The sequence below is a fragment of the Acartia tonsa genome, chromosome 1 (genome assembly GCF_053477335.1).
Source record: "Acartia tonsa isolate MP-2025a chromosome 1, ASM5347733v1, whole genome shotgun sequence".
Lineage (NCBI taxonomy): Eukaryota > Metazoa > Arthropoda > Copepoda > Calanoida > Acartiidae > Acartia > Acartia tonsa.
Window position 1 is genome coordinate 26,345,396 of NC_137260.1, and position 13,208 is coordinate 26,358,603.

A 13,208-nucleotide genomic window follows, 5' to 3' on the forward strand; every position below is an offset into this window, starting at 1 on the left:
AGAATAATAGTAATTTGAAGGTCGTAAACAGGAAAAAAGCCAAATTTCTAAATTTTTGTGTGGGGTCTTGATAATTATCAAGGACGGAAGGCTTGGATTTTTTAGAAACCGTTTGGAAATCCAGATGATTTTCAGGTAATACTCTTTACTGCTGCTGCTGAGTAGTTTATCCAGAAAGATAATTCGGCGATTTTTAAAATTTCTTTTCGTGAATTTTAATATTCTAATAATATGATACATTTCAGCTGTACCTATTCCCAGCAGTTTAATAACAGTACCTGATGGAACTAGTCCTCTACAAATCCTGCTCATCATCAGTTTTATTCTGGATAGGCTGGGACAGGGATGGTCAATTTAAATACATACTTTTATTTCAACAAATTTGAATAATTCAAAAGAAATTGCATCTTTATGCAATTTTAAAAATACAATTATTTAATAATTTTCACTGAATTATAGTTCTAACTTTGAATTCTAATACTTTTAGGTAGTTTAATTAAAAGAGAATTTTTTCTTGAAAGGATGAAAGTACCTTTCTCCCAAATGCTTAAATATAGAACCAAATCCGTCTAGCGCTTAGTGACATCCTGTTACTTTTGTATAAGGATAATCTTTTAAAGTATATGTCTACTAGCCTTAAAATATATAAAATTGGTCATTTACAAGGTGGTTAACAATCTGTATTTTTGTTCTGTAATTGCCCTAACTGCAATGGAGGATAGAGCATCCAGGTAATATCAAATTATCATACACTAGCGATGATGCACCTAGAGGCTTCTGGGGTCACTTAAGGAAAGGGAGGTGAGGGTAAGTTGACCCTACAAAAATAGAAAAATGGTTGTTTTTTGGGAGGAGGGGACTTTTTTTCAGAGGCGAATTCTTTCAGGAGGGTGGAATTTTCCTCTACCAAAAAACAACTTATATAACCGGGACATATAAGAAGCTTCACTTTAAAGGAGAAGCATATTTATTCAGCGGATAGCGAGATCTTAAGCTAGAGCAGATACACACTAAGACAGACTGACATCCTTAAATACAAAGTTATAAGTTTAGAGACAAACTCTCAAATGTAAATCGGTTTTTAATTTCTTTTGTCCTATAACGTAATACATATCAAGGCTTAATTCCATTCTTAAGATTTAATTATGTTTTGTAGCCTCATCAATGGAACTACATATTTTTATTTTATTTATTTGACAAGCAGATAAATTGAAACAATGTTTTATTTGTTCTAGGCGTCCATATGCTCCTGTATTGCTACACCTCAACCTGATTGCCCTACCTTTGGTTATAGTCATTGTTGTTGCAGCCTCCGTGGTTAGTGCTCCGGTCCTCCCCCTATTCTCTCTGCCAATATTCTTTCTCTCATTTCCTCGACCTTCTGGCTTCTGGCCGTTCAACACAGGTATAATCACAAAGTATTAATCATCCAGGTTGTTTGTGTGTCATCAATGTATAAAAATAAGAATAGTTATTTCTTTCATCGTATTATAAACGGCTTTCCTCGAATATAGAATGTACAATTATAAGATTAAAACCAGTTTTTTAGCACCGAGGTGCCGAAGGCACGGGCTAAAAAACTGGTTTTAATCTTATTATTGTACATTTTTATATTCGTAGAAAGCTGGATATAATACGATGCTAGACATAGTTTTTTCGTATGGATGAGAACCGGTTCCTATCCACCGAAGTGAAGACATTCACACATACATATATCTGACTACTTCAGTATTCTAAATTATTAAATATTTTATTTGTAGAAGGATCAGCTCTGCTTCTGAAGATAGTATTCACTATGAGGAGAGTTGTGAAGAGATACTTAGTACTGTTGTTAATACTATTATATTTGTAGAAGGATCTAGCTCTGCTTCTGAAGATAGTATTTACTATGAGGAGAGTTGTGAAGAGATACTTAGTACTGTTGTTAATACTATTATATTTGTAGAAGGATCTAGCTCTGCTTCTGAAGATAGTATTTACTATGAGGAGAGTTGTGAAGAGATACTTAGTACTGTTGTTAATACTATTATATTTGTAGAAGGATCTAGCTCTGCTTCTGAAGATAGTATTTACTATGAGGAGAGTTGTGAAGAGATACTTAGTACTGTTGTTAATACTATTATATTTGTAGAAGGATCTAGCTCTGCATCTGAAGATAGTATTTACTATGAGGAGAGTTGTGAGGAGATACTTAGTACTGTTGTTAATACTATAAGGACTGGTGGACTTGGCATAATTCAACCCCAGGAAAGAAAAAAAACACTTTGAAATTAAAAGCTAGTATTTAATACTTTTTCGCATCAGTTCTATTGATATAACATGTAAATAAGAATAAAATATATAATTGAACAAGAATAAAAAAAATGGATGGATAAGATAAGTTAGAGAGATTCAGAGTAAATCATCGTAAGAGAATTAAAAAAAAACCTTGTCATATAACAACTGAGTTAAGATACAAGAAACCTAACTTTCAACGAGGAAAACGAAATAACGGACTGACATTTGAAGTCATAGAGGAGCTTCACTACCAAAAAGAAGAGTCTGTTATTAAAAGTTTTTTTCTTTGCTATCAGGATATACTTCTCCTTAGACATGATGATAGAATTATTTGGATCCAGGTAATTCTTTAAAAAAGATAATAAACAGAGATTTTAATTAGTAATGATTTACATTCCCAATTGTAATAAACAAAATTATAGTGAAAAAGTTTGGGTTTTGCTAGTTTGTTCATTAGTTCAACCGAAAACAGTAAAAGTGTCTGACTATGACGTCAAAAAAAATTAACAATTAACCAATGAGAGGCCGCTATATATTTTACCATTGTAAATACTGGCTTCTCATTGGTTAATTGTTAATTTTTTCTGACGTCATAGTCAGACACTTTTACTGTTTTCGTTCAACCCAATCAAGACTTTATAAGCCCACAAGTTTTAAAGCCAGTTAATGAGCTAACTTATGAGACCATTACAATTTACAGTCCAATTTGGAAAATAATAGTCATACAATAATCATAAAAGTAAGTTCTAAACAAAGATATATCTAGGGATCTAAAGGGATAAGACACTGGCCTAATATTGATGTATATCCCCAATAATGAAACACAAAATTACTCCTTCTGTAGATTACAATTAGTGGTTAAACGTTTGGACAGTGACTCTCAACTTAATGAACTAGCCAATCAAAAAGAGAACTTTATCATAAAACTTTGGGGAGTAGTGAAATAAACAACTCAGAGTCCCCTCCCTCCTTGGATAAATAAACAACTGAAATTTAATGCTCCGTTAATGATTCGTTATTAATAAAATATAATTTTAGGTTGATGAATTGGGAAACAGATATATGAAGCTGAGCATGAAAGGATTGGAATTACAGGTTAGTTACAATAAGGAGGTGGATAAGCTGCGGCTGAAGACCTTTGAAAAAAAATTACGGCTGCAGCTAGTCTTTGGTTGCTGCTACATATTGCAGCAATAAGCCACTTAGGCTGCAGGTTGTACAAATAGTAATACTTGGCTGCGAATTGTTGCCTTATCATTGATAATTAGTGTGCACGTGCAGGTGTTGCAACATTATATTTTTTAAAAATCTTCTGGTGAATGTGACTTGCCACCCTCTTTATTATTTATTTTCGCCCTAATTTGACAACTTCACTTAAAATTCTTATAATTATTCTTATCTTTAGCCTAAATTTGATAATAGTTAAAATCCTGTAAATTTTTTAGGCTAGTCTAGTAATTAGTGTGTCCTTAGTTTTATATAATTTCTATAGGTAAGGGGCTATCATAGGATATTTGACCTATTATTTCTTGTTTAGGAAACCTCCTGCCATAGCCTGGAGGCCACCAGGATCGATGACATCTTCGATTCTGCTTTCCAGAATAAAAGTTGGAGAAATAAATTTTATCTTCATACACTTCAACCCTGGACTCAAATACAGGTTATGCATAATACAAAGTAGGACGATGTCTGTCTGTCCGGGTGAAGCTTAAGATCTTGCTAACTGGACTCTGCTTTTCAAGGAATATACCTACCGGTGAAACGGTTCCTGGTAGGTTGAAACCCCAACCTCTTAAATAGCTACACCCAATACAAATATTTTTTTTTCCAAAAGAAAAGATATGACCTTTAAGTTTTTTGTTTTTTTTCAAAATTTCTATAATTACTATTTCGAGTATATTTTGAATTGAATTTTACTTTAGATAAAGATGTACTCAGATACTCAAAACCAACTGAATACTCTACTCAACTATAGTCAAACTCTTGATAATATTGCAGAGACCTTCATTGAAGCACTCATTTGGTTTTTAGGTAATAATCGATTTAAATTTGATATCCAAAGAAGCAGAAATAACATTAAGATATTATAAGTTTTTAATGTACTGATTAGGTTCATGATATACATTAGTCAGAGTTAATGTTCATAGGATTAATAAATCATCCAATTTTGGTCCTTTTCCCCAAAGTGCCTTGTTTAGCACAGAAACCTCCCTTTCCCCCCTTATCTTGAAATAAATTTGAATTAGGAGGAAGATGTTAGTTTTTATTTTGTTTGTTTATTTTTGTTCCGGCTAGATTTAATTATATTGGATACTTGGTAACCCCGCAGGGTTAGAGTACCGAAGTTACTGGCTACGCAGGGTTATGGTTAGGGAGTAGGCATTCCCCCCCCCTTTATTATTTTTAAAATAAGGGGGAGGGTTCAGTGCTTTACCAGTACTTTGAGGAAAAGAACCGAATTTTGTTCTTATCTTTACTTCTTTTTTGACCAATTTTAAAAATATACATATTACATAAATGAAATACTAAATGAATAATAAAATAATTAATTAATAATCATAGTTGACTATATTGATGAGAAACCTGCCTTTACTGCAACTCCCTCTGAAAACAAAGTTGCCGACAAAAATGACGCGGAAGAAAAAACTGCTGTCATTCCTATTCACATTCAAGTGCAGACAAATAATGATAATTCACAGGGTATGAATACTATTGTTTGTTGTCAAGCTACTCTGAAAATTAACATTGCCAATACGCGTCGGTCTTTATACATACTTAATAAGAATAAAATCTTACATGCAAACTATATGTGCAATTATTTGATATAATCTTTGATTAAAATATGAAAATTAAATTAATCGTCACCCAAGTTTTAACAGACAAAATCTTCTATAATGAATCCATAAAAGCGAAGCTCTGAAACGATATGACAGACGAACATTAACTTTTGTTGAGTGTCAGAACTGAATATACAAATTATGAAAATATAAGGTTGGACAAAATTATACGTAAATTTGTTGCAAAACTTCTTAAATACAGAATTCTGTTTAAGGACATACTTATATTTTTAATACTTGATTATAGAGATGCTTTGCTCATAATATTGTACCTTATTGTAATAGGAATCAGTAATCAAAAAATCAGATCAATCTGATGTTTTTATCACATAAAAAATTGTTATTAAAAAAGTAAAAAATCAACATGTTTAAAATGGACGTACGGACATTCTGGTAACGATTATAGAGTTGCTACGCTTTCTAAATCGTACCTAACTACTACAGGAATCACCATGCAAAGTTTAAAATCAATAGGATAATTCTAACATGCCTAAATTAACGAATAAAAGCTAACTATCTTGGACGGACGGACGGACCGACCCTAATTATAGAAAAGCTTCGCTTTTAAAAATAAGGTGGGAAGACTTTATGCACTTGAGGAAAAGTAACACCTATACCCTTATTCCCTTCATCCCAAACTTCCATAGATTTTTTTTCAGACAATACAATTTTCATTTAGATGTGAGTATAGAAAACACCCCAGTAACAAACTTGAAACCATTGTCACCTGTCAGTCCTGATACTTGGGCCCATTCTAAAGGTAAAAATTAGGAATAAGTTAGAGCCAACAAGCGAAAAAATCTAAAACAATATTTGGGGGGCAGATAAAGAGCCGTCTCTACTACTAACCAAAATCACAAAAAAATCTGCTGTAATTACCCAATATTATTTGATTTAGTTGTTGGTTACAGTTGGGTAAAAATAATTTCATATTCCAATTTTTAAGAATTTTTGTAGTTATGATATATTAATCTTAAGGTGAACGGCCACGGCTGCCAAGCATAAAGAACCCAAGATATCTACAGCGCAGAGACTCACTTCACACACTAGAATCTAATTCAGATGTTTTTGATCATTTAGAAGATGATATAGAAACAAGAACAATGTTTCTTAATGAAAGCAAGGTAATAAAAAATCAAGGATAAGGTATAAAGATAATGATAAAAAGAATATGATAATACACTTTCCTATAGAAATTATTCAAGATAGCTCTAGAAATCTCTCTAATATAGTAATTTTTTTAATAGTCATCCTGTATTAATGACAGGATTTGCAAAACATAAAAATAATAAATTAATCAGCAATAATAATCGACGATAGTAAAAAACGTAATGAAAAGGTACATATATTAGGGCCTGTTCATATCGGAATTAGACAAAGAGGGGATATGCAACAGATAAAATTAACCTTAAAAACATTTCTGACCGAAAAAGAATTTAAAAAAATTGAGTTTTAGAACGCGACCACTAAAAAATATATTTCATTACTTATTAATATGCAAAGACGACATTCAAATTTTTGTTTGAATCAGAACTATGGCTTCATGGTGCTCCCTGGAAAGGCCTTGAGGAGCTGAATCAGGAACTTTTATCCGTTTCAAAATATCTCGTTCCTAGCCTTAGAAATCACTAAAAAAACACAATTTTTAAAGGTTTATTGAGAATTGTCTAATTTGTAGAGGTTTTTTAGATTTTCTCAGGCTAGGAACGAGATTTTGTGAAACGGTCAAAAGTTCCTGATTCTACTCCTCAATGCCTTTCCAAGAAGCACCATGAAGCCATAGTTCTGATTCAAAAAAAATTTGACTCCAATTACAAATAGCTATACAATTAAATGTCTGGTCGTCATCCATAGGTGTATTATACTCATACAAATCATTTGCAGATCCCCGCGTTGGCCTCAGAAAAAAAATTTCCAAAATTGACCCACCCTAACATACATTACTGTTTTTAAGAAAGGTTTGACGCATACAAAAAACTTTCAACATAAAAAATGAATTTTATAACTTTCATGATATCGAAATGAAGACCCTGTAACTTTGACTTATTTAGGGAAGTATTATGTTACCAGAAGTAGAGGCCAGAAGACTGTCAGCTGTTTATTCTCAGTGAGTTTTTAAGAAGCTTTTTATAGTGCCTATCAAAATGACGTCATACTGGCCTACCATTGGCCAATTAAAATGTATTTTAGCCTGTGTTTTGTGTGCCTCTCATTGGCACTATAAAGAGCTTCAGTTTTTAAATTATTTGATTTTAAAGAATTGAAGAAAATTTCAAAGTTAAAGGTGATAACTTTTAAACAAACATAGAGGTGCCCAAAGCCCATCCCAAAATTTTGAAAATAAATACTTAATTTAGTCCCCCCTCCCTATATGGGGGCCTATAGCATAATTTAAATTAGAGTGAATTTGAGGATTTTTACCCCCCCCCCCCAAAAAAAAAATACGGGAGTACAAATAATCCCACTAAGATTTTACCCTCGGGGTAAAGATCTTTGAGACAAAAAGAAAGGTTTGTCAAATGCTTTACTTTAGTTATACTACATTAAATTTAATTTTCTACTTAAAACACAATTAACTTTTTTAGGGCACTACCTGGAATTTTAAATGAATCAGACAATAAGAAACTAACAGCCAAATCTTATGTTGAAAACACATTTTTAACGCCAATAAAGGTAAATTTTAACTTTTACTTACTCTAGCGTAAAAGCTACTCTGAGAATAAGATATATTTGTTTTAATTGAAAAAGGATAATATGACATTGGAAAAATTGGAAAGGTTAAACTTTGAAAATGTAAAAATTTAAATGAAACTCTACAGAAATGTAAAACAAACTTACCAATGACGTTCAAAGGGGTGGGATGTAAACTGCTTTTATCTACCCTCCCCCCCCCAAAATAAAATAAAACCCAAATTTTGCTTTTGCCATTTTTGCTTTAATCTATTAAATTACTGTTGATGAGCTTCTCTATTATTTGACGCATTTGTTTATTTTGTCTAGAAATCAGAGCATCTGGAGGCAGAGGTGAAAAGATTTGTACTTCCCGAATCCTGGTTGGAAATTCTAAATATTGGTTCTCATGTTGCTGCAATGGGTAATAATCAGGGATTTAAGGGATAAGACAATGGGCGATAAATCGATTTAAATCCCCAACGATAGTAAACAAGATCTCCACTTTTGTGAATGAAAATTATTTGTTGAAACATTTGGATACTTCTAGTTTTTAACTAACCAATCAAAATTAGTAAGAGTACCCAAAGTTTTTGAGCCAACGAATAAGACAAAACTTTGGGTACCAGAGACCAGAGTAATTTACAGCACAATGTTCCCTACTACCTCCCTGGGGAATAATTTTAATTGATGATTGTTTAGTTTATCTAATGGTCTAAATTTAAAATAAAATAATTTAAAAAGAAGTAACAAAAAAAAAATATTCGTTCACAATTATAGAGTTGCTAGGCTTTCTAAATGGTAGCTAACTGTTACAGGAATCATCATGCAAATTTAGAAAAAAAACAGGATTATTCTAAATAGTTATTTTGACGAAAAGCGCTATCTGTTACGTACGGACGGACGTACAGACGAACAGACAGACGGGCCAACGCTAATTTTGAAATCCTAATATATAAAGTAATAAGCTTTTTTTTGTCTGTAGCGAAGAATCTCGCTAACCGCTGAACCGATATGGTCCTCCTTTACAGTGAAGCTACTTAAAGGTTGCGGAATGGTTTTAGGCTATTTTATCTTTAAAAAAAAGTCCGGGTAGGTATGGTTTAAGTCTATTTTTCTGCCCTTTCATATTCCTTTGATATAGAGCCCCTAGCATCTAGGGGCGCAGCCGCTAGTGTATAAATAGTTTAATAGCACAAATAATTCACATTTTAGATGAATTTCCAGAAAGATTTTTCCAATATTGTTTGGAGAAACGAGAAGAGAAGTTAAAAAACAAGAGTAATATATTTGTTGGACAATACAAAGTTTTGGTTAATCATCTTTTTCAACAGGTTAATACCTTTTAATATGCAAAATCCGAATTGACCAAAAACAAACTTTTTGATGCTTATTTAATGTTATACTAATATACATTGAAAGGGTCCGCAGGAACTAAGAATGTTTTACAAAAAACTAAAATTATTAAAGGGGGGGAGGGTAGGGCGCCTTGCAATTGTTGGTCAAAAAATAGGTTAAAGTTAATGCACCTCCTGTTAAATTATTAAGATATTAATTAGCATTGTCTTATTGTGACCTACAAATTAGACAATATCAATTAAGCACAAATTATTACTAAGTATGTTATCTATAGGTATATGGGAAAGGAGGACGACATGCGATGTTATCCCAAATGATGGGACCTTCATTTGTTTACAAAACATTTCATGATGTTGGCCTCAATAATATTCCAGATGAGCTACAATCCTTAGCGCAAAAAGCTTACAGAGCAGCTTTCAAAGTAGCTTTGGGTAGGCATATGAACATTTTTAAAGCCTTACAATTTTCTTTGATTAATTAATCATATTCTCAAAAACTAATAATTACTTTGTATTTAGATAAAACTGTGATAGATAGATTGGATAACAGTGAGCTTTATGAAGAATTTCTGGATCTGAAATGGAATTGGTACCTGGGATCTCAAACTGATCAAAGGTGTTTATATTTTTGTGTTTAACTGCAAACCACTATCAAAAATTATCAGTGCACGGCAGCCGCGCGTCAGCTGCCTGTAAGCCTCAGGGAAATTAACCTTTTACAATGGTAAAAATCAGATGAAATTCTAAACCGTGCCTAAATATGGCAGTCCTTCTATTCATTCAAATTCTAACGTGTTTAAGTTTGATGCTTAGTCACGGCTGCCAAGCCCTAAAACTTACCATTTACTGTTATAAGATCCCAAATACAAACCTGGTTATAATTTTTGTTTCTGGTACCAGAATGGAATCATAAATGCTTTACAATATAGGATATCAAATGTATAATTTCAGCAGCCTTAATTGAATAGAAAAAGTGACACTTAAATATTTTTGAGCGGCCTGATAAAATAATATTGCAGACCTAATCTATTAACTGTATAAGGTTTTATTATGTTCCTTGCAATCTAGCCTCCAATTAACCAAGGCTTTCATTATGTTAAAAACTAAAATAAAATTGTTGATAGTTATCATTATTTTATTTTTTTTATGATTTTTAAGGTGGAAGGAGAGTGTTTTAAACAAAGTGCCAAAAATATTTAGTTTACAGGTAAACGTTTTTGTTGGAAAAAATGTCAAAGCAGTGACTTTTTACAGGGCGTCTTAATTTAAAATATGTGTTTCTGTGTATATTTCAATTTATAAGGCCGCAAGGATATAAAAAAATCATAGGAAAAGGAATTTTTTATTCTTAAAATTGTCTAGCTATCTATATGCTTTATATTTCTTTTTTAACTTTGTTTTCTTCGTGGAATTGTCTGAATTATTTTCATTTTATATGTTTAGAAGAGTGAGAGTATAGATTCAAATCAACAATTTTATAAAGCACATATACTAAAACTTCAAGATTGTCAGGTTAGTAATATAATTTTACAAAGCACATATACTTAAACTTCAAGATTGTCAGGTTAGTAATATAATTTTACAAAGCACATATACTTAAACTTCAAGATTGTCAGGTTAGTAATATAATTTTATCAAGCACACATACTCAAACTTCAAGATTGTCAGGTTAGTAATATAATATATCTTTTATGTCACTTAAATATTGATATACTAGAGTTGGCTCGATATAACTATCTCCCTATTGGCTAGTTTTCTATATGCATATCTATTTCTCAATAAATCTATTTTCCTCACCCGGCATTACTATTTAAACGGAAGTAAATATTTAATAATTTAAATGATCTTAAAAAGATCTTTTAAATTATATTTTTTTCTTTACATTACCATCACCAAAGGGTTTATTATATGATTACAATTTTAGTTCAATATTTGAACACACAAAGTGTCGCCACAATCGAATTCTTTTAAAACAGAGTTTTCTTAAATTTATTATATCATAAATTTAAATTTTCTTTTTTATGATTAGAAATTAAATACTTCATTATAATGTAAATAGCAACATGAAATGAAAAAAATGAATTTTTTTTTAATAAAGTAAAATAATGGGTCTTATCGTTCTGGGCAATGAGAGTTTATTATGGATTATTGGAGCACTATGAGTTTTCAACGAATAGTCCTTGGAAAACTTGAGCTCGTTTATAGACATTTATTTCCTATATAGATCTGACATGGATCTTGAAGCAATTAAGCAGGCCGTTTTGTACAGGTTAAAAATTGGAAGATTTCATTAAATAAAAGTTATCGCAAATATACTTAGTAAATTACATTCTTTAGTTATTCTATATTAAGTTACTTAAAACCTAATAGCCTCAATGGGTTTCACCCCAAGAAGGGGTCAGAGGTTTTTTCTTGTAAGAAGTATGGGTGACATACCTACTTCCTCGCGAAATAGTCTAAAAAATAACCTGAACCAATACTAAACTTCCTTTAATATTGTAAAGAGATCAGTGCAGTCGCTTTAAATACTATAGGCCTCATTTGAGTAGTACAGCAACTCAATAATAATTACACCTAACAAAACCCCTCTACTTTATATATTGTCTGATCTTAATTCATTTTAGACAAGTGTTGGTTGAGAGGACTAAGGGCTTCACTCTCATTTGAGCTATTAGTAGCACAGAAACATTATAAATGATTCTTCCTTATTGTCTATCTTAATTTAATTTAGACTAGTGTTGATAAATTGAATAACAGCATAGTGAGGGTATTATGGGCCTCACTTTCATTTGAGCTATTAGTAGCACAAAAATATTATATATAATTCTTCCTTATTTATTGTCTTACATTTATTTAATTTAGACTAGTGTTGGTAAACTGAATAGTAGCGTAGTGAGGGGACTATGGGCCTCACTTTCATTCGAACTATTGTATCTAACCAACGATGATGATGAACGATATAGTATACAGGTAAATTGTTTTATAAATATAAGAGGGGACAGACAAACAGATTCTAGCTATACAATAATTGCGCTACTAGTACAATTTTAATAAGAGAATCACTATTTTTATGATATACTGCATGTAAATATGCTTACTTTAGTAGAATATTAATTATATCAGTCTTGCACCTAGTTGTTTTAAGAATCTTTTTTATATGTTTCAGTTGGACTTTCTGATAAATTATAGAGTTGCTACGCTTTTTTAAATCATACCTGTTACATGAATAATCTTGCAAAGTTTAAAATCAGAATGACTATTCTAAAATACCTTTATTGACTAAGAACTATCCGCCACGAACGGATAAACCGACCCTAATTATAAAAAAGCTTCGCTTATAAAATGAGGTAAATCGAAAAAGTTTTTGAATTTTTAAATTACTTGTGTTTTTTTCCTAGGCAGAAGAACATGTACTAAGAAACCTGACTGTACAAGCAGCTAATTATCCTTTAGGTATGTCACATTATCAACCAAAACTTCTCTACAAAAATTATTTTATCGTCTTAGTCATGAGTATTGCTAGATAAAACCCGAGGCATGCGCGTAAATGATTGCGTGCCTGCTGGCTGTCAGGGAGGTATTGGGTTCGAGTCTGGTCCACACAGCGTCAAACTAGAGACGTTTAAAATGGCACCTTCTTATGTTATGTCTGGCACGTGACACTTATATAGAGAGTAGGTGAGAATATCTTGGCCCATAAACAGGTGCTACTAATTACTCTGCACAGTTAGGACGTATCACACTTGGACAACAACTAATTTGTTATGCCTGAATAGTACCCTGTAAAATCTAATATTAAGGGTGGGGTTTTCATCAGTCCATTTAATTTTAATTTATTAAATTTGTTCGATCTTAACAACATTTGATATTTTTTATTTCAGGTTATGCTGCTTATTCCTCTGAATCTAAAACTTTCTACTATTAACACAAATCATCAATTTATGTAGATTTATAATTTGTACAAAAAAACCAAATAAATATTTGTTTTAAAGTTTATTTTTTAATGTAAATATAAATAAATACACAAATAATATATTTGTATGAAGTCTAAAAGCATCACATTAGG

At 31.6% G+C, this 13,208-nt stretch overlaps 1 protein-coding gene across 1 annotated transcript; it reads left to right on the forward strand.

Moving 5' to 3' along the window:
- The first annotated feature begins 670 nt into the window (after positions 1-670).
- Positions 671-13,136, forward strand: LOC145326988 (pecanex-like protein 4). Its single transcript, XM_080170465.1, has 21 exons — positions 671-731; positions 1,236-1,405; positions 1,853-2,202; positions 2,574-2,618; positions 3,316-3,372; positions 3,815-3,937; positions 4,200-4,308; positions 4,840-4,977; positions 5,794-5,874; positions 6,093-6,238; positions 7,166-7,221; positions 7,700-7,787; positions 8,115-8,208; positions 9,000-9,118; positions 9,418-9,574; positions 9,662-9,758; positions 10,301-10,349; positions 10,586-10,654; positions 12,005-12,112; positions 12,541-12,595; positions 13,024-13,136. The coding sequence occupies exons 1-21, from the start codon at positions 712-714 to the stop codon at positions 13,065-13,067; spliced, it is 2,175 nt and encodes a 724-aa protein (XP_080026591.1). The 5' UTR covers positions 671-711; the 3' UTR covers positions 13,068-13,136.
- Positions 13,137-13,208: the final 72 nt, after the last annotated feature.

Excerpts from the sequence above, each read along its gene's own strand:
- LOC145326988 (XM_080170465.1), top strand. The coding sequence starts at position 712 with ATGGAGGATAGAGCATCCAG. Across the intron at positions 1,406-1,852 it reads CTTCTGGCCGTTCAACACAG|AAGGATCTAGCTCTGCTTCT; the intron begins GTATAATCACAA and ends TTATATTTGTAG. Across the intron at positions 12,113-12,540 it reads ATGAACGATATAGTATACAG|GCAGAAGAACATGTACTAAG; the intron begins GTAAATTGTTTT and ends TTTTTTTCCTAG.